The 27,992-nt window shown below is 37.2% G+C and overlaps 1 protein-coding gene across 11 annotated transcripts in view; it reads left to right on the top strand.

Annotated features, from left to right (window-relative positions):
- The window catches only part of EDA (ectodysplasin A), a 369,474-nt gene that overhangs the window by 293,569 nt on the left and 47,913 nt on the right, over positions 1-27,992 (top strand). For 6 of the 11 annotated variants that reach the window (XR_009217544.1, XR_009217545.1, XR_009217546.1 and 3 more), the window contains exon 3: positions 2,024-2,058. The exons of the other annotated variants lie outside the window; for them this stretch is intronic. Coding sequence is in view for 3 of the 6 variants with exons in the window: in XM_058536080.1 (XP_058392063.1) it covers positions 2,024-2,058 (35 nt within the window). In the remaining 3 variants the exon portion in view is untranslated. The remainder of the gene's footprint in view (positions 1-2,023; positions 2,059-27,992) is intronic. 11 annotated transcript variants of the gene reach the window in all.

The following is a 27,992-nucleotide window of genomic DNA, read 5'->3' on the forward strand; positions in this document are numbered from 1 at the left end:
CCTTTTGCAGCGAAATGGCAGACTTGAACTAGACAACCAAGGCTTTTCTGAAACTCTCTTTTTAAGTCATTGTTCAAAGCCATCCTATCTACCCTTTAATCCATTATCATTTTTCTTCTAACCTAACTCTCTTTACTCCTCAATACCAATTTATTTGTTTCTTTATTGGTCACATATTTGTTTTTATCTTGTCTCCTCCTGCTATTAGATTGGCAGTTGCTTGAAGTAAGAGACCATGTCTAGGTCTAATTTCAAAGTAATATAATGCACATGTCCAGGAAATACTTATCGAAAAAATTATTACCTAGAACCCATTTGCCCCAAACCCTGCCCGGGTTTATCTTACGCTATTCATGCCTTTGTTTAAAAGCCATAAAAGTGCACATAACATAGTAAACTTGTTCAGAGATCACAAACAGATAAATTGGAGCTAGATAATAAGTTGTCAACCTGTGAGAGTTTATGTATCAACGACCAATTTATATATTTTTCATGTTTTTAGTTTGCTTTTGCTATATAGAAATATGTCCTGCTTATGGAGCACTGTGTGATCTAATTTACTGAACAGAATGGTGGATTAGACAGAACATTTGATTGAAAATAGATTTGGAATTCAGATCTAGTTCAGCCACTAACTAGCTGTGGGACTTAGGTGGATCAAATCTCTTTAATTTCTTGGGCAAGGGAAGGGGATAGCCTAACACCCATTCTGAACACCATTCTGAACACCTCACAAGGGTATTAAGAGGATCAATACATCACAAATATATCAGAAAGTGCTTTGTAACTTAAACACCATATAAATATGAGATTCGCCAAATGTGATTACATTTGCAGTTCTAACATTCAGAAGAACATTCATTTCTTATTAGCTTCCCTTGTAGTTTGTAGATGTAGCCACAAGGTATTTTGGCCTTTGTCAGTATAGTCAAAAATGCCAGCCTTTACACACAGATGTAATTTATTTGAGAAAATGATATTAGTTCACTTTTGTCTTTTTTAAAAAAATAGAATGTTTTATTAAAATAGCTAAACATAGTAAATAAATATTATATTAAATATGATACACACACAGCAAAATTCCAAAGCACCTAAGTAATGTATTGCTCACTAATTATTGACTGTTATAATCCTCATTATTTTTTTAAAGCAGCTTTATTGAGATATAATTCACATACCATACACTTCACTCTTTTAATACGTACAACTCAGTAGTTTTTAGAATGTTCACAGAGTTGTGCAACCATCAACAGTCAATTTTATAACATTTTCATCACCCCAAAAAGAAATCCTCTAGCTATCATCCCCCAACTCCTCCATTCCCTCCCCCAGCCCTAAGCAACCACTAATCCACTTTCTGTCTCAATAGATTTGCCTATTCTAGACATTTCATGTCAGTGGACTCATATAATATATGGTCTTTTGTTTCTGATTTCTTTCTCTTAGTATATTTTCAAGGTTCGTCCATTTTATAGCATGTATTAATACTCCATTCCTTTTTTATTGTGGTAAAATATATATAACATAAAATTTACCATTTTAACGATTTTTAAGGATACGTTTCAGTGGCACAAAATGTATTCACAATATTGTACAACCGTCACTATTCTCCATTTCCAAAACTTTTTCATCCTCCCAAAGAGAGACTCTGTATCCCTTAAACTAAAAGTCCGCATTCCCCACTCCCACCAGCCCCTGGTAACCACTCTTCTACTTTCTAATAGTCTATGACTTTGCCGATTCCAGGTACCTTATATAAATGGAATCATACAATATTTATCCTTTTGTGTCTGGCTTATTTCAGTTAGCATAATGTCTTCAACGTTCGTCTATGTTGAAACATGTATCAGTGCTTCATTCTTTTTATGGATGAATAATATTTCATTGTATGGATATACCATATTTCATCCATTCATCAGTTGATAGACACTTGAGTTGTTTCCACTTTGGGCTGTTATGAATAATGCTGTTGTGAACATCCGTGTACACGTTTCTAATGAAAATATGTTTTCATCTCTCTTAGGTATATACCCAGGAGTAGAATTTCAGGATCAAATGGTAACTCTATGTTCTACCTTAGTTGAGGAACTGCCAGACTGTTTGCCAAAGCAGCTGCACCATTTTATAATCCCACTAGTAGTGTATGAGGGTTCCAATTTCTCCACATCCTCACCAACGCTTGTTATTATCTGTCTTTTTGATTATAGCCATCTACTGGATGTGAAGTCGTCTCTTATTGTGGTTTTGCTTTATATTTCCCTGATTACTAGTGATGCCAAGCATCTTTTCATGTGCTTATTGGCTATTTGTATATCATCTTTGGAGAAATGTCTATTCAGGTTCTTTGCCCATTTTTCGAGTGGGTTATTTTTCTTTTTATTGTTGAATTCTTTATATTTTCTGGATCCAAGTCTCTGATAAGATATATTATTTGCAAATATTTCCTCCCATTCTATGGGTAGTCTTTCTAACATTCTTGTTGGTATCATTTCCAGCACAGTTTTTAATTTTGATGAAGTCCAATTTATCTGTTTTTCTTTTGTCACTTGTGTTCCTCATTATTTTTTATTGCTTCTGTTATACCTTAGAAAAGAAAAATCCAGGGTATGTTTTCTACTCCCCATGTGATTTGATGTTCAATAACAACTCAAGTGGTTCTGATTTTACTGTGATTTCAGGTCTCCATAGCTTCTTTGACAATAGTAGTCTACCTTTGCCATCTTAGTTTCCCTGCAGAACTGGATGGTCTAAACAGGGAGATAAGAGTCAGTATTTCCTCTCCCTCACGCTTTTATAAGGACTGTTTCATCCTGTCTTGCAGTTCACAGAAATGGAGCAAGATTATAGTCATATAGATATATCTGTGTCTTAGCATCTAACTAACCTATACATGGTCTTTTTAATAACTGATTGAATTTTGCCTACAAAGACCTACCATAATAAGTATTCTGTAACACTTAACTATGATGTTACCTGTTAGACTCTGGCAACCTGTGCTTTTTCTGAATAGCTTCATCAAAGAATACCTCAGCAAAAGAATTTGTCTGAGCTGATTACTATAAGTGATCAAATTTATGACAGAACAAAACTCTTACACATTTAAATCAAAAACCTTAGATGACCTCTAGGGTCTCTTTCAGCCATGAAATTATATTAATTTTAGACAGAGTTTAAATTATTGCATAAAAACTATTTAACATATCTAATTCATCTATTCTGGACTAAATAAGCCAAGTGCTGTGACATAGACCTCAAGCTCTGCTCTAAAAATAACTATAATCTATTGCATTTCTACCATGTTCCAGGCACTGTGCTAGGCACTCTAATCCTTACATCATCCCTACACATGAAATGGAGGTTATTCTCATTTTACATACAGACATGGATTTCAACCTCAGAGATATTAAGTAATTTGAGCAGAGGGTACAGGTTGTGAGAAAAGATAAGAAGAAAAATAAAGTCTTCCTTGTCTTATTTGCCCCTCTGGGCAGGTGTTCATTTGTCTTTTTGATGCTTCCAAACCTAATCTTAACCTTAAAGTATTCATGTTGACCTTCTCTGCCTGAGTCTTGTCCAGGCTGTGGTTTCTTGAGAGCTACTTGGTTGGAAACTTTTTCTAGCCATAAGCATTCTACTTGGGTTACAGGGCATCAGCTCTCTTTACTGTCTCTGGGTGGAAAAATTTTTAGAATTTTTGGAATGAAAGTTTAGAATCTTAGTAAAGCCACAAGGCACAGACCCACCCCCAAACTACTGTCTTGGTGATGTCCATCTCTCTTTACCACTAGATCCTTTTAGGTCAGTTGAATAGGACCTTGGACATTATTGCCAATGGTGTACGGTATCATTAATACACCATTAAAACTCAAAATTTAGGTTCAATTTCCCCATTCCCACACCAGAAGAATAATCTTGTACTATATAAACAAACCTATACTATAAATAGAAGAGAATCGAGCAGGAAATGTTTAGGTTGCATTGCAAAACTTTTTAGGTTTTGTTTATTTTTTCCTTTCTTTTCTTTGGACTTCTATTCTGGAGACTAGAGATAGTAATTATAAATATCAAGATAAGATGAGCATATCAATATTTTTCTGTTTCAAATGAATGATGGCTCTTTGTCCCATAAGCTGTAACATATGTAAGTATAGAGACTAAATTTAAGGCATGGGAGAAGCAGGAAACAGCCATTACGTGTTCAAGTGGGAGAAAAGTTAGATAAATACAGGCACAATTGTCAGAGATTGGTCATGTTCTCTAGAAGCTTTCACAGAGTTGTTGCATACCAACTTTGGGCCCTCATTTTATGTGATTTATATCATTGAATTCTTATTGCAATCCTGTAAAGCCAGTGTTATTCTCATTTTACAGGTGAGTACACTGTGGCTCAGAAAGATTAAGAAATTAGCCCAAAGCTATACAACTAGTTAGTGGCAGATACAAGAATTGATCCAAGGGCTTTTTGACTCCAAAGTTCTTTCAACTACACTGCTTCCAAGTGACTTAGCATGGTCAGACACTTGCTTTTTCCTTCTAATATCCAGTGCTATAATCAGCCTGGTACTAGTAATGCAGCAGCATCTGAAGCATAATGGTTTGAGGCAAGGGTTTAAGGACCAGAAAATGACATCTAAGACAGGGGTTGTAAAGTGAAGATATGGACCTCTTCTGAAACAATGAATTTGAAATCATATATTTTACACCAAGAATTCCAACAAGTAAAAGTCACTAGTGCTTAGAGTTGAGAATGTGAGTATGGGAAAATGTTGCTGTTATTGCTTTTGAGACTTAAAGCAGCTGCTATTTGCAAACCCCTAGGGGACCCTAATTCTACCAGTCTTACTTTTACTTAACAGTAACTGTGAATGTCAAATCTTGTTTTATGCACAAGGAGCCAAAGTTTCCCCTGCCACTTACATCTTTACCCCAAGAAACACAAAGAGCTTTATAAACCCACAAAGGAGCATTGTATAGAAAGAGAACTTAGGCTACACTAAGAGTGATCAGTTTAACTTTCCACAAATTTCCAGTGAAATTAGGAAAGGTATCTTGCACAGCTTTCATAAACCTATTAAATCTCTATCTCTTTGTTTTCCTAGACACTCTTTCACTATGGTTTCTTCCTTAAATCATTACTACCATCAGAAATCCCCTTAGATATCAAAAAATATCCATTTTTGAGGATGTTGTGTGCTCTGCTGATTTTTTTCCTTAAAAAAGAAAATAGGAGGACTTTTGTTTCTGCCAAGATGGAGAAACTTCTTTCCTTCTAGGTCCTCCCTCTTACAACTAAAAAGGCCTGGACGTAACATAACAAACAACACTCTTAAAGGTGGAAAGAACAAGGCAGACTGCCTCAGAACTTGTGGAACAATGCAGCAATGGGCTCCCTGGGTTTCCTTTTAGCCTCACATGTGTCCTAGACAGGGCACTACAGAAGCCTCTTAACTGCCAATAGGCACAGACCAAAAAAAAACTCTAAGAAAAGCCTGATCGCCGTATCTAAAGGAAAGGGGGAAAGGGTTACCTAACAACACTAAATCTTTTTGGCAATACTTGCCCTATTCCAGCCAAAAACCAATGGAACAAAATCACACCCTCCCCACTGCCCCACAGCTTCAGTGGGGCCTAGTAGGAAGTTACTCTTCCACTCCACCCCTTCCCACAAAAAAGTAGGCACCATTCCCCTATTCCACTGCTGGGGTAATTTTGGCAGAACTGAGCAGGCAATCCTTCTAATCCTCCATCTAGCAGAAGCAGATGATGCTCCTATTCTCCTTCCAGAGTACTGTTAGCCCAGTCCAGTGGCACATTAAACTGCCATACTCACCCAGAAGCAAGGGGAGTTAACAACTTGGTACAAGGCACAACTAGTTGCCACCAGACTTTGTTCCCATCTCCACATCATTGGGGCCCAATGGGGAGGCTGAGCTTCCAACCCCTCCACAACAAAAAGACTGAACAAAGGGATGTGTGTCAAGGCTAGTAAGCACTCCACTTTCCCCCATCCCTGGTGTCAGGGAGGACCAGTGGGAGGCTGAACCTTCATACCCATCTGGCAGCAATGAGACTGAAAGAGGCAGTGTGAAGCAGGGCTAGTCAGCACTTCTATTCCCCCTCCCCTGGTGTCAGTGGGGACAGTGGTGAGCTGAGCCTCCACCCCCAGTCAGCATCAATGAGGCTTAACAAAGTGGTAAAATGTTGAGCTAGTTGGTACTTTGCTTCTCCCTCTCTCTTCCCCTGGTGTCAGCAGGACCTTCCAGAGAGCTGAGCTTACATTTCCATTCAAAGATAATAGAAGCCGGAACCCTGTGGGTCAATGCTCCACTTTCACTGGGATAGTGTCAGCAGTCAAGCAGGTAGCTGGACTTCCACTCCACCCATTTGCAACAAGGAAGTGTAAGTCAGTGCCCCACTTTTGCCTGGGTCATGTCAGTGGGAACAGGAACATACACATATACCCAGCCCTCACATTATACCTTAACACAGGGACTGCCTGCTTTAAAAAAGATATTAAATAGGATCCAGAGTCTCATAATATAGTATCCAAAAACCTCCGGTTTACAATAAAAAATCACTCATGAATGAGAACAGTCACCAACACTGAGATGAATCAGATTTTATCTGACAAAAATTATAAAGCATTTATAATAAAAATGATCCAACAAGTAATTAAAAATTCTCTTGAAACAAATGAAGACATACAAAATCTCAGCAAGGAAATAGAAGTTATATTAAAAAAGCAAATAGAAATGATAGAACTTAAAAATACAATAACTAAAATAAACTCAGTGGATGGGCTCAATGGGAGACTAGAGATAACATAAGATAGAATCAGTGAACTTGAGGTCAGAGCAGTAGAATTTACTCAATCTGAACAAAAGAGAGAAAAAGACTGGAAAAAAATGAACATAGCCTCAGGGAATCTGTGGGACAATAAGAAAAGATCCAGCATTCATATCGTCAGTGTCCAAAAGGAGAGGAGAGAGAAAGAAGTGCTGAAAGAGGACTCAAATAAATAATGACTGACTTAAAAAGGAAGGAAATTCTGACACATGCTGCAACATGGATGAATCTTGAGGACATTATCGTAAGTGAAATAAGCCAGTCACAAAAAGACAAATAGTGTATGATTCTACTTATATGAGGTACCTAGAGTAGTCAAATTCACAGAGACAGAAAGTAGAATGATGACTTACGGGGGTTAGGAGTAGAGGAGAGTGGGGTGTTGTTTCATGGGTATAGAGTTTCAGTTTTGCAAGATGAAAATAGTTTTGGAGATTGGGTGCACAACAATGTGAAGGTACTGTACACTTAAAAATGGTTAATATGGTAAATTTTATGTGTATTTTACCACAATTAATTTTTTTTAATTTAAAAAAGGAAATAATGGCTGAAAACTTCCAAAATTTGGCAAAATACATAATGCTACAGATTCAAGAAACTGAGCGAAATCAAAATATAATAAACCCAAATAAATCCATGCCAAGATACATCATAATTAAACTTCTGAAAGTTAAAGATAATGAAAAAATCTTGAGAGCAGCAAGAAAAAAGATTATGCATTACTTATAAGGGAACACCAATTCAACTGTCAACAGATTTCTTATTTGAAAGCATAGAGGCCAGGAGGAAATGGTACAATGTTTTTCAAATACTGAGAGAAAACTGTCAACCACAGATCTATACCAAGAGAATCCATCCCTTCAGGAATTAAGGGAAAATAAAGAAATCTTCAGATGAATAAGAGTATTTGTTGCTAGCAAACCTACACTTAAAGATTTGCTAAAAGAAGTACTATAAACAGAAATGATAACAGAAGAAGGCTCAGAACTTCAGAAAGAAAAGAAGTACACCACAATGGTGAAAATAGGGGTACATATAATAGACTATGCTAGTTCTTGTGAGTTTCTTAAATTTATTTATAATAGCCAAAAACTGGAAACAACCCAAACATCCATCAACTGGTGGATGGATAAATGTGGTATATTCATACAATAGAACAATATTTGGCAATAATACTGACGTGTGGTACAAGATGGATGCATCTTGAAAACATTATGCTAAGTGAAAGAAGCCAGTAACATATTTTATGATTCCATTTATATGAAATGTCCAGAATAGGCAAATCCATAGAGATAGAAAGTAAATTAATGGTTCCGGGGATGGGGGGACTTAGACGGAAATGAGGGTTGACTACTAAAGGGTACAAGGTTTCTTTTTAGGATGATGAAAATGTTCTAAAATTGATTGTAGTGATGTTTGCACAACTCCAAAAACCATTGAATTGTACATGTTAAATGGATGAATTGTACAGTATGTGAATTACATCTCCTTAGAGCGTTACCAGAAAAAAATAGGGAGTGTAAATGGCCCTAAATGGAAGTAAGATTTCTACACTTCACTTGAAGTGCTAAATCACTGATACCAGTCGACTGTCATAAGTTATATATGTATTGCAATACCTAGAGCAACCAGTAAGAACTACTAAAGAAACTATACTGAGTGAAATCCTCAAAAACATTATGAATAAATAAAGATGAAATCCTTTAAAACTGTTCAAATTACTGACAAGAAGGCAGGAAAAAGAAAACAGGAATTATAAACAGAGGGAACAAACAGAACATGAAATATAAAATGACAGACTTAAGTGCTAACAGACCATTAAATGTAAATGGTCTAAATACACCAATTAAAAGAGATTAGCAGGGTGGATTATAAAACATTATCCAACTATATAATGTCTACAAGAAATGCTGTATTCATTTTGAGTACAACAAAATAGGTAGGTTGAAAATAAGAATAGAAAAATATATACCATGCAAAAATTAATGAAAAAGAAGCATGAGTGTTTATATGCGTATAAGACAAAGTGCAATTCCAAGCAAAGAAAATTACTAGAGACAAAAAGGGATATTGAGAACCCACCCTGATGGCCTAGTGGTTAAAGTTCGGTGCTCTCACTGCTTTGGCAGCCCAGGTTCAGTTCCTGGTCATGGAACCACACCACTCATCTGTCAGTAGCCATGGCTGTGGCAGTGGCTAACATAGAAGAACTAGAAGGACTTACAACTAGAATATACAACTATGTACTGGAGCTTTGTGGATGAGGGTGAAACAAGAAGATTGACAACAGATGTTAGCTTGGGCCAAATCTTTAAAAAAAAGGGAGGGTGGGGACATTGATATGATAAAAGGATCAATCCATCAGGATGACATAACAATCCTAAATATGTACACACCAAACAACAGAGCCTCAAAATACATGAAACAAAGAAGAAACAGACAAATCCACAAATATAGTTGGGGACTTCAACAACTTGCAACAATTGATAAAATTACTAGACAGAAAATCAACAAGGATATAGAAAAACAACACAATGAACCCAACAAAATCTAACTGACATATATAGAACACTACTCCCAACAACCAGACTACGCATTTTTAAGCACCCATGGAACATTTATCAAGATAAAACATAACCTGGGCCATAGAACAAACTTCATCAAATTTAAGAGAATTATAATAATAGAGTATGTTCTCCGGTCATAATGTAATCAAACTAGAAATCAATAACAGCAAAACAACAGGAAACTCTCCAAACACTTAGAAATTAAATACCATGCCTGAAAGTAATCCATAGGTCTAAGAGGAAGTCTCAAAGGAAGTTAAAAAATACATAGAGCTCACTGATCAGTGATGTCAGCATCATGGCAGAGTGAGCTCTGCCCTTAGGCTCTGCCCTCGAAGACATAACAAAAAAGACATTCATATACTAACAGAGGACATTCACACAACACAAAAGATGTCTGAGAGACCCACGTAGCCAAACGTCTGAAGGTGGGGGTGCTTGACCCCCCCCGCCAGAGCAAGTGGAAGCAGGTAAGGAGAGCTCCTCTCCCTCCCAAACGGCAGCAACCCCGGGACCCCACAGCTCTCAGAGAGAGTGAGGAGGGGCGGCCCTCCACTGGAAAACCATCACTCTCCCAGTTCTCTCACAGCCTGTGGAAAACACCCACATGGAGGTGACTGAACTGTTGCGGGGGTGTCTTCATCAAGCTAGCACCTCAGGAGAGCAGATAGTGAGGGAAGAACAAGAAGCCCCCGGGATCAGGCAGGTGAAAGGAAGCGCCCCTCCCCCCGTCCAGTGCTACAGCACAACCAGTCAGCCAGAGCACCTGCGGATCGCAGTGTGTTCAGAATACACAGCTCTTGACCCCCACCCAGTGGCAGCAGGTGGAAGCTGCAACAAGATACTATCACTATGCAGACACACAAATCCACACCATCAAACAGGATGAAAAAATATATTAAATCTGTAGACCAGAAGGAAAATGACTAACACCCAGAAATCAATCCTGAAGGCACAGAAATTTATAATCTAAATGACAGAGAATTCAAAATAGCTATGATAAAAAAAACTCAACGAGTTACAAGAAAATACAGATAGACAGTTCAATGAAATCAGGAACTTCACAGAAGAGATTGAAACTATAAAGAAAAACCAATCAAAAATGTTGGCCATGAAAAACACAATGGAGGAGATAAAGAAAAATCTGGAGTCTCTAAATAACAGCTGACAATATGGAGGGTAGAATTAGCAATCTAGGCGATAGGAATGCAGAAATCCTCCAGATGGAGGAGGAGAGAGAACTAAGATTAAAAATAGATGAAGAAATTCTCTAAGAAATATCCAACTCAATTAGGAAATGCAACATAATGATCATAGGTATTCCAGAGGGAGATGAGAGGGAAAAAGGAGCAGAGAGCTTGTTCAAAGAAATAATATCTGAGAACTTCTAAAACCTGGGTAAAGAGCTGGAAATACAAGTGAATGAAGCCAATAGATCTCCTAACTGTATCAACATAAAAAGATCCTCTCCAAGGCATATAGCAGTAAAGCTGGAAAAAGTCAATGACAAAGACAAAATATTAAGGGCAGCAAGGCAGAAGAAAAAAATGTACAAAGGAACTCTTGTCTGGCTTTCAGCAGATTTCTCAGCAGAAACCTTACAGGCTAGGAGAGAGTGGAATGATCTATTCAAAATTCTGAAAGACCAAAACTTTCAGCCAAGACCAAAACTTTCAGCCAAGAATACTCTATCCAATGAAAATATCCTTCAGATATGATGAGGAAATAAAAACTTTCCCAGATAAACAAAACCTAAGGGAGTTCATCGCCACAAGGCCCCCAATACAAGAAAAGCTCAAAAAGGCCCTCATACCTGAAAAAAAAAAGAGACAAAGGGGATACAAAGCCTTGAGCAAGGAGAAAAATAGGTAGACAAAATCAGAAAAATTTCAGCTCTCTATCAGAACAGGTTAGCAAACAATTATAACATCAATGATAAAGGGAAGGAAAACACCAAAAATAAATATAATCTCATTTTAACCACAAACTCATAACACAAGAGGAAGAAGCTGTAACAATAATTATGTAGAAGGTGAAGAGGAAAGGGATAGAATCAACTTAGTCTAAGGAAATAAGAGGCTATCAGAAAATGGACTATCTCATCTACGAGATTTTTTATACAAACCTCATGGTAACCACTAAACAAATAATCAGAACAGAGATACATATGATATATAAAGAGAAAACTAAGAAAACCATCATAAAGAACTACCAAACTGAATTGGTAGTCTGAAACACACAGGACAAGAAACAAAGGAATGCAAAAGAACCAGAAAATGAGGAATAAAATAGCAGCACTAAGCCCTCATATATCAATAATCACTCTAAATGTAAATGGATTGAATTGTCCAATCAAAAGACACAGAGTGGTGGGATGGATTAAAAAACAAGACCCAATAATATGCTGCCTCCAGGAAACACATGTCAGCTCTAAAGATAAACACAGGCTCAGAGTGAAGGGATGGAAGATGATACTCCAAGCTAATGGCAAACAAAAGAAGCAAGTGTTGCCATACTTATATCAGACAAAGCAGACTTCAAGATAAAACACGTTATGAGAGACAAAAAGCGGCAATATATAATGATAAAAGGGACACTCCAACAAGAAGACATATCGCTTATAAATATATAAGCACCCAACACTGGAGCACCAAAATACATAAAGCAACTATTAACAGACCTAAAGGGAGAAATTAACAACATCACAGTCGTAGTAGGGGACCTAAACACCACACTTACATCAATGGATAGACCATCCAGACAGAAAGTCAATAAGGAAATTGTGGACTTAAACAAAAAACTAGACCAGATGGACTTAATAGATATATATAGAGCACTCCATGCAAACACAGCAGAATACATATTCTTTTCAGGCGTTCATGGAACATTCTCAAGCATACACCATATGTTGGGAAACAAGGCAAGCTTCCATAAATTTGAGAAGATTGAAATCATAACAAGCATCTTTTCTGACCATAATGCTATGAAAATAGAAATCAACCACAAGAAAAACACTGGGAAAGTGACAAAGATGTCGAGACTAAACCACATGCTACTGAACAACCAATGGATCCTTGAAGAAATTAAAGGAGAAATCAAAAAATATCTGGAGACAAATGAAAATAAAAACACATCATACCTACTCATATGGGATGCAGCAAATGTAGTCCTCAGAGGGAAATTCATGGCAAAACAGGCCCACCTTAACGAACAATAAAACTATGAAATAATCATAAACTACACCTAACAGAATTAGGAAAAAAAAAAAAAAGTCAGCAGAAGGAGTGAAATAATAGAAATTAGAGCAGAAATCAATTAAATTGAAACCAAACAACAGTAGAAAGGATCAATTAAACAAAGAGCTGGTTCTTTGAGAAGATAAACAAAATTGACAAACCCTTAGCCAGACTCACTAATAAAAAAAGAGAGAAGGCCGAAATAAGTAAAATTAGAAATGAAAGAGGAGAAATTACAACAGGTACCACAGAAATACAAAAGATTATAAGAGAATACTATGAAAAACTATATGCCAACAAATTGGACAATCTAGAAGAAATGGATAAATTCCTAGACTCATACAACCTCCCAAAACTGAATCAAGAAGAAATAGAGAATCAGAATAGACCAATCACAAGAGATTGAAACGATAATCAAAAACCTCCTAAAAAATAAAAGTCCAGGACCAGATGGCTTCTCTGGAGAATTTTACCAAACATTCAAATAATATTTAATACCTATCTTTCTCAAACTATTCCAAAAAATAGAGGAAGATGGAACACTTCCCAACACAAGCTACAAGCCCAACATCAGCCTAATACCAAAGCCAGGCAGGGACAATACAAAGAAGGAAAATATCACTGATGAACATAGAGGCAAAAATCTTCAACAAAATATTTGCAAACCAAATATAGCAATACCTTTAAAAGATCATATACCATGATCAAGTGGGATTTAAACAGGGACACAGGGATGGTTCAACATCAACAAATTAATCAATGTGATACACCACATTAACAAAATGAATAAAAACCACATGATCATCTCAATAGATGCAGGGAAAGCATTTGACAAGATCCAAGATCCATTTATGATAAAAACTCAATAAAATGGGTATAGAAGGAAGGTACCTCAACATAATAAAGGCCATATATGACAAACTCAAAGCCAACATCATGCTCAATAGGGAAAAACTGAAAGCCATCCCTCTGAGAACAGGAATAAGACAAGTGTGCCCACTCTTGCCACTCTTATTCTACATAGTATTGGAGATTTTGGCCAGAGAAATTAGGCAAGAAAAAGAAATAAAAGGAATCCAAATAGGCAATGAAGAATTGAAACTGTCACTGTTTGCACACGACATGATTTTATATATAGAAAATCCTAAAGAATCCATCAGAAAATATTAGAAATGACAACTATAGCAAAGTTGCAGGGTACAAAATCAACTTAAAAAAATCAGTTGCATTTCTATACACTAACAATGAACTAGCAGAAAGAGAAATCAAGAATACAATCCCATTTACAAACACAACAAAAAGAATAAAATATCTAGGAATAAATTTAACCAAGGAGGTGAAAGATCTATACAATGAAAAGTATAAGACATTATTGAAAGAAATCAAAGAAGACATAAAGCAATGGAAAGATATTCCATGCTCATGGATTGGAAGAATCAACGTAGTTAAAACATCCATGCTACCTAAAGCAATCTACAGATTCAATGCAATCCCAATCAGAATCTCAATGACATTCTTCATGGAAATTGAACACAGAATACGAAAATTCATATGTGGCAACAAAAGACCCTGAAAAGCTAAAGCAATCCTGAGAAAAAAGAACAAAGCTCAAGGCATCACAATCCCTGACTTCAAAATATACTACAGGGGCTGGCCCCATGGCTTAGCGGTTAAGTGCGTGCACTCCACTACTGGCGGCCCGGGTTTGGATCCCGGGCACACACCGATGCACCACTTGTCCAGCCATGCTGAGGCAGCGTCTCACATACAGCAACTACAAGGATGTGCAAGTATGACATACGACTATCTACTGGGTCTTTGGGGAGAAAAGGGGAAAATAAGGAGGAGGATTTGCAATAGATGTTAGCTCAGGGCCAGACTTCCGCAGCAAAAAGAGGAGGATTGGTATGGACGTTAGCACAGGGCTGATCTTCCTTACAAATAAAAATGTATATATATATATATACTACAAAGCTATAATAATCCAAACAGTCTGGTACTGGTACAAAAACAGACACACAGATCAATGGAAGAGAATTGAAAGCCTAGAAATAAAACCACACATATACATACAGCTGATCTTCAACAAGGAGCTAAGAATATACAATGGAGAAAGGAAAGTCTTTTCAATAAATGGTGCTGGGAAAACTGGACAGCCACATGCAAAAGAATGAAAATAGACCGTTATCTTGCACTGTACACAAAAATTAACTCAAAATGGATCAAAGACTTGAATGTAAGACCTGAAATCATAAAAATCCTAGAAGAAAATATAGGCAGTACACTCTTTGGCATCAGTCTTAGAGGGATTTTTGAATTCCATGTCTACTCAGACAAGGGAAACAAAAGGAAAAATAAACAAGTGGGACTTCATCACACTAAACAGCTTCTGTAAGGCAAAGGAAACCAGCATCAAAATGAATAGACAACCCATCAGCTGGGAGAAAATATTTGCAAATCATATATCTGACAAGGGGTTAATGTCCGTAATATATAAAGAACTCACACAACTGAACAACAAAAAAACAACCTGATAAAAAGAAAATGGGTGGAGCATATGAACAGACATTTGTCCATGGAAGATAGACAGATGACCAATAAGCACCTGAAAAGATGTTCAAGATCACTAATCATCAGGGAAATGCTAATCAAAACTACACTAAAGTATTACCTTACACCTGTTAGAATGGCTATAATCACCAAGATAAATAATAAAAAATGTTGGAGAGGTTGTGGAGAAAAGGGAACCCTCATACGCTACTGGTGGGAATGCAAACTGGCACAGCCTCCATGGAAAACAGTACGGAGAATCCTCAAAAGATTAAAAATAGAAATACCATATGACCCAGTTATCCCACTACTGTGTATTTATCCAAAGAACTTGAAATCAACAATCCAAAGAGGCTTATGCACCCCTATGTTCATTGCATTATTCACTATAGCCAAGACATGGAAGCAACCTAACAATGAGATATCACCTTACACCAATCAGAATGGCTATAATTACCAAGACAAAAAAACAACAAATGTTGGAGAAGATGTGGAGAAAAGGGAACCCTCATCCACTACTGGGGGGAATGCAAACTACTGCAGCCACTATGGAAAACAGTATGGAAATTTCTCAAAATATTAATAATGGAAATACCATACAATCCAGCTATCCCACTACTGGGCATTTATCCAAACAACTTGAAATCAATGATCCAAAGACATTTATGCACCCCTATGTTCATTGCAACATTATTCACAAAAGCCATGATGTGGAAGCAACTCAAGTGCCCATCAACTGATGGTTGGATAAAGAAGATGTGGTGTATATATATACAATGGATACTGCACAGCCATAACAAAAGACAAAATCATCCCATTCGCCCACAACATGGATGGAGGGTATTAAGTTAAGTGAAATAAGCCAGACAAAGAAAGACAAACACTGTATGATTTCACTCATTTGTGGAAGATAAACTAACACAAGCACAGAGAGAACAGTTCGGTGGTTACCAGGGGGAAGAGGGTTGGGGGGTGAGCACAAGGGGTGAAGGGCTACATTTATATGGTGACTGAAAATAACGTACAACTGAAATTGCACAGTGTTATAAACTACTATGATGTCAATTTAAAAAAATACATAGGGCCGGCCCCGTGGCGTAGCGGTTAAGTGCGTGCGCTGTGCTGCTGGCACCTCAGGTTCAGATCCTGGGTGCCCAGCGAGGCACCACTTGTCAGGTCATGCTGTTGCAGTGTCCCATATAAAGGGCAGGAAGATAGGCACAGATGTTACCCCAGGTCCAGTCTTCCTCAGCAAAAAAAGGAAGGATTGGCATGGATGTTTGCTAATGGCTGATCTTCCTCACACACACACACAAAAATACATAGAGCTCAATGTAATTAAAATCTCCCCAAAAAGGAATCTTCAAGCCCAGGTGGTTTCGCTGAATAACTCTACCAAATATTTTAAGAATTAGCACCAATTTTATACAATCTCTTGTAGAAAATAGGAGAGGAGGAAACATTTACCAACTTATTTGATGAGACCAATGTCACCCTGATACCCAAACCAGACAAAGCAGCACTAAAAAGGAAAACTAAGGACCAATATCTCTCATCCAATTAAGTGCAAAAATCCTCCACAAAATATTAGCAAATAGAGTGCCACGATATACAAAACAATTATACATCATGACTAAGTGAGATTTATTCCATCCTTTATGCAAGATTGGTTTAACATTTGGAAATCAATAAGTTTAGCCCCACATATCAACAGGCTAAAGAAGAAAAATTATGTGATCTTATCAATTGATGGTGGAAAAGCACTTGAGAAAATCAAACACCCATTCATCATTTAAACCCTCATTAAACTAGGAGTACAGAGGAACTTCCTCAAATTGATCAAAATCATCTATAAATAAAACTACAGCCAACATCATACTTTATGGTAAAAGACTGAATGCTTTCCTCCTAAGATTGGAACAAGGCAAGGATATGTACTGTCACCATTCTTACTCAACATGGAACTTGCTCAACTTGCCTTAGCAAAAAAAAGAAATGAAAGGCATACTGATGAGAAAGAAGAAATAAAACTATTTCTATTTGCAGATGATATGATTGTCTATGTAGAAAATCCCAAATGATCTACCAAAAAAAAAATCCTAGAACTAATACAAGTTCAACAAAGTCGGTATGCAAGATTAAAATGCAAAACTCAGTTATATTTCTGTATACACTTGTTATATTTGAAGTGAGTTTCTTGTAGCCAGCTGTAGTCAAGTCGTTTTTTAATCCACGCTGCAAATCTGTCTTTTCATTGGTGCATTTAGACCATTTACATTTAAGGTAATTGTTGATATGTTAGGGCTTAAATCTGCCAAGTTTTTTTGTTTTCTCTTTATCCTGTGTTCTTTTTTATTTCTGTTTTCTGTTTTTCTGCTTTCCTGTGGAGTACTTGAACAGTTTTTAGAATTCCACTTTAATAGGGCTTTTGAATATATCTCTTTGTGTAGGTTGTTTAGTGGTTGCTCTTGGTATTACATTATGTGTACATAGCATATCAATCTACTGGTATTGAAATACCAATTTGAGTAAACTGTAGAAACCTTACCTCTCTTAAGTCCCTTTACTCTCCCCTCCTCCAATTATAATATCATTTTTTAAAAATATTTCTCTACATATATTGGAGCCACAGAAGACAGTGTTATAACTTTTGATTCAATTGTAAAACGTAATTCAGAAAAGTCAAAAGGAGAAAGTCTATTGTATTTACCTTATTTTTACTCTTTTGTTCTTTCTTCCTTCCTGATGTACCAAAATTCCTACTTTTATCATTTCCTTTCTCTTTCTGAGCTTCCTTTAGCTGTTATTTTAGGTTAGGTCTGCTGGTGAGAAATCCTGTTAGTTTTCCCTCATCTGAGATATCTTGATTTCCCTTTAATTTCTGAAAAATATTTTCACTGAGTATAGGATTCAGTGCTTGACAGTTCTTTTCTTTCAGCACCTGAAAAATGTTGTGCCACTTCCTTCTGGCCTTCCTGGTTTCTTAGAGGAAATCCACTGCCATTTGAATTGTTTTTCCCCACTAGATAAGCTTTCAATTTTCTCTGGCTGCAAAGATTTTTTTCTCTATTTTTAGTTTTCAAAAGTTTAATTTGATGTGACTACTGTTGAGCACATCAGCTGAGCTTTTTATTTGTTTTTCTTTTTCAGTTTTAATATTTCCATTTGGTTCTTATTTATATCTTCCATTTATTTACTGAGACTTTCTATTTCTTTGTGAGGCTTTCTATTTTTTCATTTGTTCATAATTACTCATTGAAGCATTCTTATGATGGTTATTTTAAAAATATTTGTCATCCATTTCTCCAAAGAAGATATACAGATGGCCAACAGGTGCATGAAAAGATGTTCAACATCATTAACTATCAGGGAAACACAAATCAAAACTACAATGAGATATCACCTCATGCCTGTCAGAATGGCTATAATTAACAAGACAGGAAACAACAAGTGTTGGAGAGAAGGGAACTCTCATACACTGCTGGTGGGAGTACAAACTGGTGCAGCCACTATGGAAAACAGTGTGGGGATTCCTCAAAAAATTAAGGATAGAACTACCATAACGATCCATCTGTTCCACTGCTGGGTATTTATCCAAAGAATGTGAAAACACCAATGCGTAAAGATACATGCACCTCGTGTTCATTGCAGCCTTATTCACAACAGCCAAGACTTGGAAGCAGCCTAAGTGCCCATCAAGGCACAAATGGATAAAGAAGATGTGGTATATATACACAATGGAATACTATTCAGCCATAAGAAATGATAAAATCCAGCCATTTGTGACAACATGGATGGACCTTGAGGGTATTATGCAAAGTGAAATAAGTCAGAGGGAAAAGGTCAAATACCATATGATTTTCCTCATTAAGTAGTAGATAATAACAACAACAAACAAACACATAGAGACAGAGATTGGATTGGCAATTACCAGACAGCAAGAGGGGAGGGAGGAGGGCAAAAGGGATAATTATGCACATGTGTGTGGTGATGGATTCTAATTAGTATTTGGGTGGTGAACATGAGAAAATGATGTAATCCATGCAGAAATAGAAGTATAATGATGTACGCCTGAAATTTATACAATGTTATAAACCAATGTTACTGCAATAAACAAAAAAATAAAATAAAAATATTTGTCATAGAGTCCTGTCATCTCTGTCATCTCACTAGTTGGCTTCTCTTGATTATCTTTTTTCATTCAGTTTGAGATATTCTTGGTTCTTGGTATGACAAGTAGTTTTTTATTGAAACCTTGACATTTCACATTTTGTTTTAAGGCTCTGGATATTATTTACAGCTTCTGCTTTAACTGGCTTTTTGTGACATTCTTCTGTCAGGGGGAGAGGGGATTGCCACCTAATTACTTCCAGGTAGATGTAGAAGTGCAGGTCCCACACTTGGTCTCCTTTGACACCTGAGAGAGAAGGGGCTTCTCATTACTGCTGGGTAGGGGTGGGAGTTCCAACTCACCACGTGCTTGGTCTCTTCTGACACTGCAGGTGGGGGAGTATAGTTACCTGCTAGTGGGGATGAAAGTCCCAGCTCCCTATTTAGCCTTCTCTCATACCACATCTGCAGGGGATTGGTGCACCTTGTTATAACTTCATCAGAGTGGAACTCTAGGTTTCCCACTCGGCCTTTGGTGGCATGGGTGGGGGTGGGACAACAGGTGTTTTTCTGTAGTGTTTGGCTGAAGTAGAGAGGTTATTGTCTAAAAGTTTTCTCTCATACCAGATTGCTCCTTTCCTGGTCCTTTGGCTCAAGAGAGGAGGATTTTGTTAGGGTTTTTCTTTGTCTGCTCCTGTTGGTATTTCTGGGTTGCTGGCTTCTTCAGTTACAAGTCTGGGATATATTGAGCGAAAAGAAAACCTGCAAAACATCACTATGTCATTCCTTGGGTCCCAAGATTCCCAGACAGTTTGCCTTCTCTCCACTTTTCAAAGTCTTCTTACGTTTGTTTTATTATATAATGTCCAGGATATTTTGTTGTACTTAGTGGAAAGAATAAGGAAAAGTATGTCTACTCCAGGAAACTTATTATTCATTTAATGGCTACAGGATCCATACTGACCCTGTTTCATTCCTTATATTGGTGATTTCTGTCTATTTTACTTTTTACTTTGTCAATCTTGCCAAAGATTTTTCAATTTTATTGATTTTTTTCTAAAGAATTATATTTTTGTTTCATTGATTTTCTCTTTGTCTTCCTGTTTCAAATTTCATTGATTTCTGCCTTGTCTTTATTAATTTCTTCCTTCTGATTACTTTGGGCATATTTTGCTCTTCTTTTTCTAGTTTCCTGAGGTAGGAATTTAAATTATTTCTTTGAGACCTTTCCTCTTTTCTTTTCTTTTTATTTTTTTGTGAGGAAGATCAGCCATGAGCTAACATCCATGCTAATCTGCCTCTTTTTGCTGAGGAAGACCGGCTCTTAGCTAACATCTATTGCCAATCCTCCTCCTTTTTTTCCCCCAAAGCCCCAGTAGATAGTTGTATGTCATAGTTGCACATCCTTCTAGTTGCTGTATGTGGTACGTGGCCTTAGCATGGCCGGAGAAGCGGTGCCTTGGTGTGCGCCCGGGATCCGAACCCAGGCTGCCAGTAGCGGAGCACGCGCACTTAACCACTAAGCCATGGGGCTGGCCCCCTTTCCTCTTTTCTAATGTAAGCATTTAGTGCTATAAATTTCCCTGTCAGCACTGCTTTAGTTGCATCGCATGCATTTTGATATGTAGTGTTTTCATTTGCATTCAGTTCTGTGTGTTTTTTTGTTTCCTTTGAGACTTCTCTTCAACTCCTTGGTTGTTTGAAGTGTGTTTTTAGTTTCCAAATGTCTGTAGATTTTCGTATTTTCTTTGTATTACTGATTTCTAGTCTGAGTCCCTTTTGTTCATAGAATACATTCTGTATTCTTTCTTTTTATTTATTTATTTATTTTTTTGTATGTGAGGAAGATCAGCCCTGAGCTAACACCCATGCTAATCCTCCTCTTTTTGCTGAGAAAGACCGGCTCTGAGCTAACATCTATTGCCAATCCTCCTCCTTTTTTTTTTCACCCAAAGCCCCAGTAGATAGTTGTATGTCATAGTTGCACATCCTTCTAGTTGCTGTATGTGCGACACGACCTCAGCGTGGCCGGAGAAGCAGTGCGTCGTTGCGTGCCCGGGATCCGAACCTGGGCCACCGGTAGCGGAGCGCGCACTTAACTGCTAAGCCATGGGGCCGGCCCCTGTATTCTTTCAATGCCTCTAAATTTGTCAAAGTTTGCTTTTTAATCCAGGATATGATCTGTCTTAGTGAATGTTCCATGGGGACTTAAAAAATTGTGTATTTTGCTGTTGTTTGGGAAAGTGTTATATAAACGGAAATTAGACCCTCTTTGAGGATTGTAGTGTTCAGTTCTATATATTTGCTAATTTTCTGTCTGGTGGTTCTATGAACTGCTGTTAGTGGGGTGTTAAAGTCCTTAACTATAATTTTGGATTTTTATATCTGTCTTTTCAATTCTGTTTTGTTTTTACGTATTTTGAAGTTCTGTTGTTTGGTGCATACACATTTATGTTTGCTGTGTCTTCTCGGTGTATCCATCCTTTTATCATTTTGTGATGTCCTTCTTTATCTCTGGTAATTTTCTTTGCTCTAAAGTCTACTTTATCTCATAATAATGTAGCCAATCTTCTCTTTTTTTTTGAGTAATGTTAGTGTGATATATCTTTTTCCATTCTTTTACTTTTAACCTATGTCTTTGCATTTGAAGTGAGGTTTTCTTGACAGCATATAATTGAGTCGTTTTTTTCCCAGTAACTTTATTGAGATCTTAATGGCTTATAACGTTGTGTAACTTCGGTTGTACATTATTCTTTATCAGTTTCTGAGTAGATTTCGTCATGGTCACCCCAAGTCATCTAATTATTGTCCGTCACTGTGCATATGTGTACCTTTACCCCTTTCACCCACCCCCCACCCCCTTCCCCTCTGATAACCACTAATCTGTTCTCTTTATCCATGTATTTGTTATATTCCATGCATGAGTGAAATCATGCAGTATTTCTCTTTCTCTGTCTGGCTTATTTTACTTAACATCATACCCTCAAGGTCCATCCATGTTGTTGCAAATGGGATGATTTTGTCTTTTTTTATAGCTGAGTAGTATTCCATTGTATATATATATACCATATCTTCTTTATCCAATCATCAGTTGGTGGGCACTTGGGTTGCTTCCACGTCTTGGCTTTTGTGAATAATGCTGCAATGAACATAGGGGTGCATAAATGTCTTTGGATCATTGATTTCAAGTTGTTTGGATGAATGGCCAGTAGTGGGATAGCTGGATTGTATGGTATTTCCATTATTAATATTTTGAGAAATTTCCATGCTGTTTTCCGTAGTGGCTGCAGTAGTTTGCATTCCCACCATCAGTGGATGAGGGTTCCCTTTTCTCCACATCTTCTCCAACATTTTTTTTTTGTCTTGGTAATTATAGCCATTCTGATTGTTGTAAGGTGATATCTCATTGTTGTTTTGACTTGCATTTCCCTAATTAGTGGCATTGAACATCGTTTCATGTGTCTTTTGGCCATCGGTATATCTTCTTTGGAAAAATGCCTGTTCATATCCTCTGCCCATTTTTTGATTGGGTTGTTTGTTTTGTTGTTGTTGAGTTGTATGAGTTCCTTGTATATTATGGAGATCAACCCCTTGTTGGATAAGTGATTTGCAAATATTTTCTCCCTGTTGTTGGGTTGTCTTTTCGTTTTGTTCATGGTTTGCTTTGCTTTACACAAGCTTTTTAGTTTGATGTGCTCTCATTTGTTAACTTTTTCTTTTGTTTCCCTTGCCTAGTCAGACATGGCGTTTGAAAATATGCTGCTAATATCAGTGTCCAATAGCGTACTTCCTATATTTTTTTCTAGGAGTTTTATGGTTTCAGGTCTTACATTCAAGTCTTTAATCCATTTTGAGTTAATTTTTGTGTATGGTGCAAGATTATGGTCTACTTTCATTCTTTTGCATTGGGCTGTCCAGTTTTCCCAGCACCATTTATTGAGGAGACTTTCCTTTCTCCATTGTATGTTCTTGGCTCCTTTGTCAAAGATTAACTGTCCATAGATGTGTGGTTTTATTTCTGGGCTTTCAATTCACTTCCATTGATCTGTCTGTCTGTTTTTGAACTGGTACCATGCTGTTTTGAGTAACATAGCTTTGTAGTATATTTTGAAGGCAGGGACTGTGATGCCTCCAGCTTTGTTCTTTTTTCTCAGGATTGCCTTGGCTATTCTGTGTCTTTTGTTGCCCCATATGAATTTTCGTATTCTTTGTTCAATTTCCATGAAGAATGTCATTGGGATTCTGATTGGGATTGCATTGAATCTCTAGATTGCTTTAGGTAGTATGGACATTTTAACTATGTTGATTCTTCCAACCCATGAGCATGAAATGTCTTTCCATTTCTTTGTGTCTTCTTCAATTTCTTTCAATAATGTCTTACAGTTTTCAGTGTATAGGTCTTTCATCTCTTTGGTTAAGTTTATTCCTAGATATTTTATTCTTTTTGTTGAGATTATAAATGGGATTGTACTCTGGATTTCTCTTTCTGCTAGTTCCTTGTTAGTGCATAGAAATGCAAATGATTTTTGTGAGTTGATTTTGTATCCTGCAACTTTGCTGCAGTTGTTGATTATTTCTAATGGTTTTCTGATGGATTCTTTAAGCTTTTCTATATATAGGATCTTGTCATATGCAAACAGTGAGAGTTTCACTTCTTCCGCTCCAATTTGGATTCCTTTTATTTCTTTTTCTTGTCTAGTTGCTCTGGCCAAAACCTCCAGAACTGTGTTAAATAGGAGTGGTGAGAGTGGGCACCCTTGTCTTGTTCCTGTTCGCAGAGGGATGGCTTTCTGTTTTTCACCATTAAGTATGATGTTTTCTGTGGGTTTGCCATATATGGCCTTTATTATGTCAAAGTACTTTCCTTCTATACCCATTTAGCGAGAGTTTTTTATCGTAAATGGATTTTGGATCTTGTCAAATGCTTTCCCTGCATCTATTGAGATGATCATGTGGTTCTTATTCCTCATTTTGTTAATGTGCTGTATCACATTGATTGATCTGCAGATGTTGAACCATCCCTGCACCTCTGGAATAAATCCCACTTGATCATGGTGTATGATATTTTTAAGGTATTGATGTATTTGGTTTGCCAATATTTTGTTGAGGATTTTTGCCTCTATGATCATTAACGATATTGGCCTGTAATTTTCCTTGTTTGTGTTGTTCTTGTCTGGTTTTGGTATGAAGGTGTTGTTGGCCTCGTAGAATGAGTTGGGAAGCATTCCATATTCTCCAATTTTTTGGAATAGTTTGAGAAGGATAGGTTTTAAATCTTCTTTGAATGTTTGGTAAAATTCTCCAGAGAAGACATCTGGTCCTGAACTCTTGTTTTTTGGGAGGTTTTCAATTACTGTTTCAATCTCTTTACTTGTGATTGGTCTATTCAGATTCTCTATTTCTTCTTGATTCAGTTTTGGAAGGTTGTGTGAGTCTAAGAATTTATCCATTTCTTCTAGGTTTGCCAAATATGCCAATTTGTTGGCATATAGTTTTTCATAGTATAATCTTATAATCCTTTGTATTTCTGCAGAATCTGTTGTAATTCCTCCTCTTTCATTTCTAATTTATTTATTTGAGGCTTCTCTTTTTTTCTTGGTGAGTCTGGCTAAGGGTTTTCCAATTTTGTTTATCGTATCAAAGAACTAGCTCTTAGTTTCATTAATCCTTTCTACTGTTTTTTTAGTCTCTATTTCTGCTCTGATTTTTATTATTTCCCTCCTTCTGCTGACTTTGGGCTTTGTTTGTTCTCTTTTTCTGATTCTATTAGGTGCAGTTTTATGTTACTTATTTAAGATTTTTCTTCTTTCTTGAGACAGGCCTGTATTCCTATGAATTTCCCTCTTATGGCTGCTATTGCTGCATCACATAGGAGTTGGTATGTTGTATTTTCATTTTCGTTTGTCTCCAGGTATTTTTTTAATTTCTTCTTTGATTTCTTCATTGATCCAATGGTTGTTCAGTAGCATGTTGTCTAGTCTGCACATATTTCTGCCTTTCCCAGTTTTTTCTTGTAGTTGATTTATAATTTCATAGTACTGTGGTCAGAAAAGATGGTTAGGATGATTTCAATCTTCTTACATTTATTGAGGCTTGCCTTGTTTCCCAACATATGGTCTATCTTTGAGAATGATCCATGTGCACTTGAGAAGAATGTATATTCTGTTTTGGGATGGAATGCTCTGTATATATCTATTTAGTCCATCCGATCAAGTGTTTCATTGAAATCTACTATTTCTTTGTTGACATTTTGTCTGGATGATCTGTCCATTGATAGAAGTGGGGTGTTGAGATCCCCTACTATTATTGTGTTGTTGTTAATTTCTCCCTTCAGGTCTGTTAATAGTTGCTTTATGTACTTTGGCGCCCTTGTGTTATGTGCATATATATTCATAAGTGTCATTTCCTCTTGGTGGAATGTCCCTTTTATCATTATATACTGCCCCTCTTTGTCTCTCATTGTCTTTTTTAACTTGAAGTCTTCTTTGTCTTATATAAGTATGGCAGCACCTGCTTTCTTTTGTTTTCCATTAGCTTGGAGTATCATCTTCCATCCCTTCCCTCTGTGCCTATGTTTGTCTTTAGAGCTGAGATGTGTTTCCTGGAGGCAGCATATGGTTGGATCTTGTTTTTTAACCCATCCACCTAGTCTGTGTCTTTCAATTGGAGAATTCAGTCCATTTACATTTAGAATGATTATTGATACATGAGGGTTTAAGACTGCCATTTCATCTCTTGTTTTCTGGTTGATCTATGTTTCCATTGTTTCTCTTCCTTTGTATTTCTGACTGCCATTTCATTTTGGTGGTTTCCTGAGGAGGTTTTCTCAGTTTTCTCTCTTTTTGTGCATTGTAGGTCTGCTCTAATTTTTTGTTTAGTGGTTACCATGAGGTTTGTATAAAAGTTCTCGTAGGTGAAATAGTCCATTTTCTCATAGCTTCTTATCTCTGTTAACCTAAACCAGTTCCATCCCTTTCCTCGTCCCCTTCTGAGTTATTGTTGTTACAAATTATTCTGTTTTTAATTCTGCGTTTGTGAGTAAGTTGAAGTGTTTATAGTTACTTTTGATGCTTTCCTTCCCTTTATCTTTATGTTATAACTGAGTATTTGCTTCCCTGTTCTTCTAGAGAGCTGAAGTTTTCTGATTTGTCTGTCTAATTACCTCCTTGCTCAAAGCTTTGTAGGCCTTGGCCTTTTTGTTTGCGGTGTGAGCACATCTTTAATTATTTCTCATAGGGGAATTCTAGTGGCAATGAACTCTCTCAGCTTTTGTTTATCTGGGAAAGCTTTTATTTCTCCATCGTATCTGAAGGAAAGTTTCACTGGATAGAGTATTCTTGGCTGCAAGTTTTTATCTTTCAGTGTTTTGAATTTATTGTTCCATTCTCTCCTAGCCTGTAGAGTTTCTGCCAAGAAATCTGCTGAAAGCTTGATAGGGGTTGCTTTCTATGTTGTTTTCTTTTGTCTTGTTGCCCTTAATATTTTTTCTTTGTCATTGACTTTTGCCAGTTTTACTATTATATGCCTTGGAGAAGGTCTTTTAGCATTGATGTAATTAGGCATTCTGTTAGCTTCATGTATTTGTAAATCTGGTTCCTTTTCCAGGTTTGGGAAGTTCTCAGCTATTATTTCTTTGAACAAGCTCTCTGTTCCTTTCTCCCTCACTTCTCCCTCTGGAATACCTAGAATCCTTATGTTGCTTTTCGTAATTGAGTCAGATATTTGTCAAAGAATTCCTTCATTTTTTAAAAATCTCATTTCTGTCTTCTCCCCTACCCGTAGCATTTCTATATTTTATCCTCTAAATCACTAATTCTTTCCTCCAGAACATCAGCTCTATTCTTTACGGATTCTAGCTTATGTTTTTATTTCATTGATTGTTTTTCATATCCAGAATTTCTGCTTGATCATTTTTTATAGTTTCAATCTCTTGGATGAAGAGGTTAATTTTATCCTGAGCTCACTGAACTGTTTTTCTGTGTTCTCTTGTAACTTGTTGAGTTTCTTTATGACAGCCATTTTGAATTCTCTGTCATTTAGATTATAAATTTCTGTGCCTTGAGCGTTGGTTTCTGGAGAGTTGTCATTTTCCTTCTGGTCTGAATTGTTGCTGCAGTTTCTCCTGATGTTTGCTAAACTAATCTTTTGTCTGGGCATTTGTGGTAGAATTAGGTTGCAGAGTTTCTGGTCCCACCCCATCTATTTTAAGTTCTTTGAGTACTGCGGGTTCTTGCACCAGCCTGGACAGCATTCAGGCACTTGTGTGGACTGTGCTTGGTGGGTAGGGCTTCCTCAGATGGACCAAGCTAAGGCCACTCCTTAGGACTGCAGGTGCATGGTGGGCTCCCCACCCTGCCAGGAAAGCAATCACAAGCAGGCTAAGGGCAGCTGCGGCCTTTTCCTGCAGTTGCCCCAGGGTGCACTCCCCCTTTCAGGGCTCAGCAGTACTATGTGTGCTTGTGCAAGCCTGGATTGTGCTTGCACTAGCATGCTTAGTTCTGCTTGCAGACTCGCAGGCTGCTGTGCTTGGTGGGCGGGGCTTCTTCTGTGGACCCAGCCAGGAACACTCCTCAGGGCCGCAGGGGCATGGTGGGCTCCTCCAAACCAGGAAAGCAATCAGGAGTGCATTAAGGGCAGCAGCTGCCTCTTCCTTCAGTCACCCCAGGGTGCACTTCCTCTTCCA

The sequence above is a fragment of the Diceros bicornis genome, chromosome X, assembly GCF_020826845.1.
Source record: "Diceros bicornis minor isolate mBicDic1 chromosome X, mDicBic1.mat.cur, whole genome shotgun sequence".
In the NCBI taxonomy this organism is placed as follows: domain Eukaryota; kingdom Metazoa; phylum Chordata; class Mammalia; order Perissodactyla; family Rhinocerotidae; genus Diceros; species Diceros bicornis.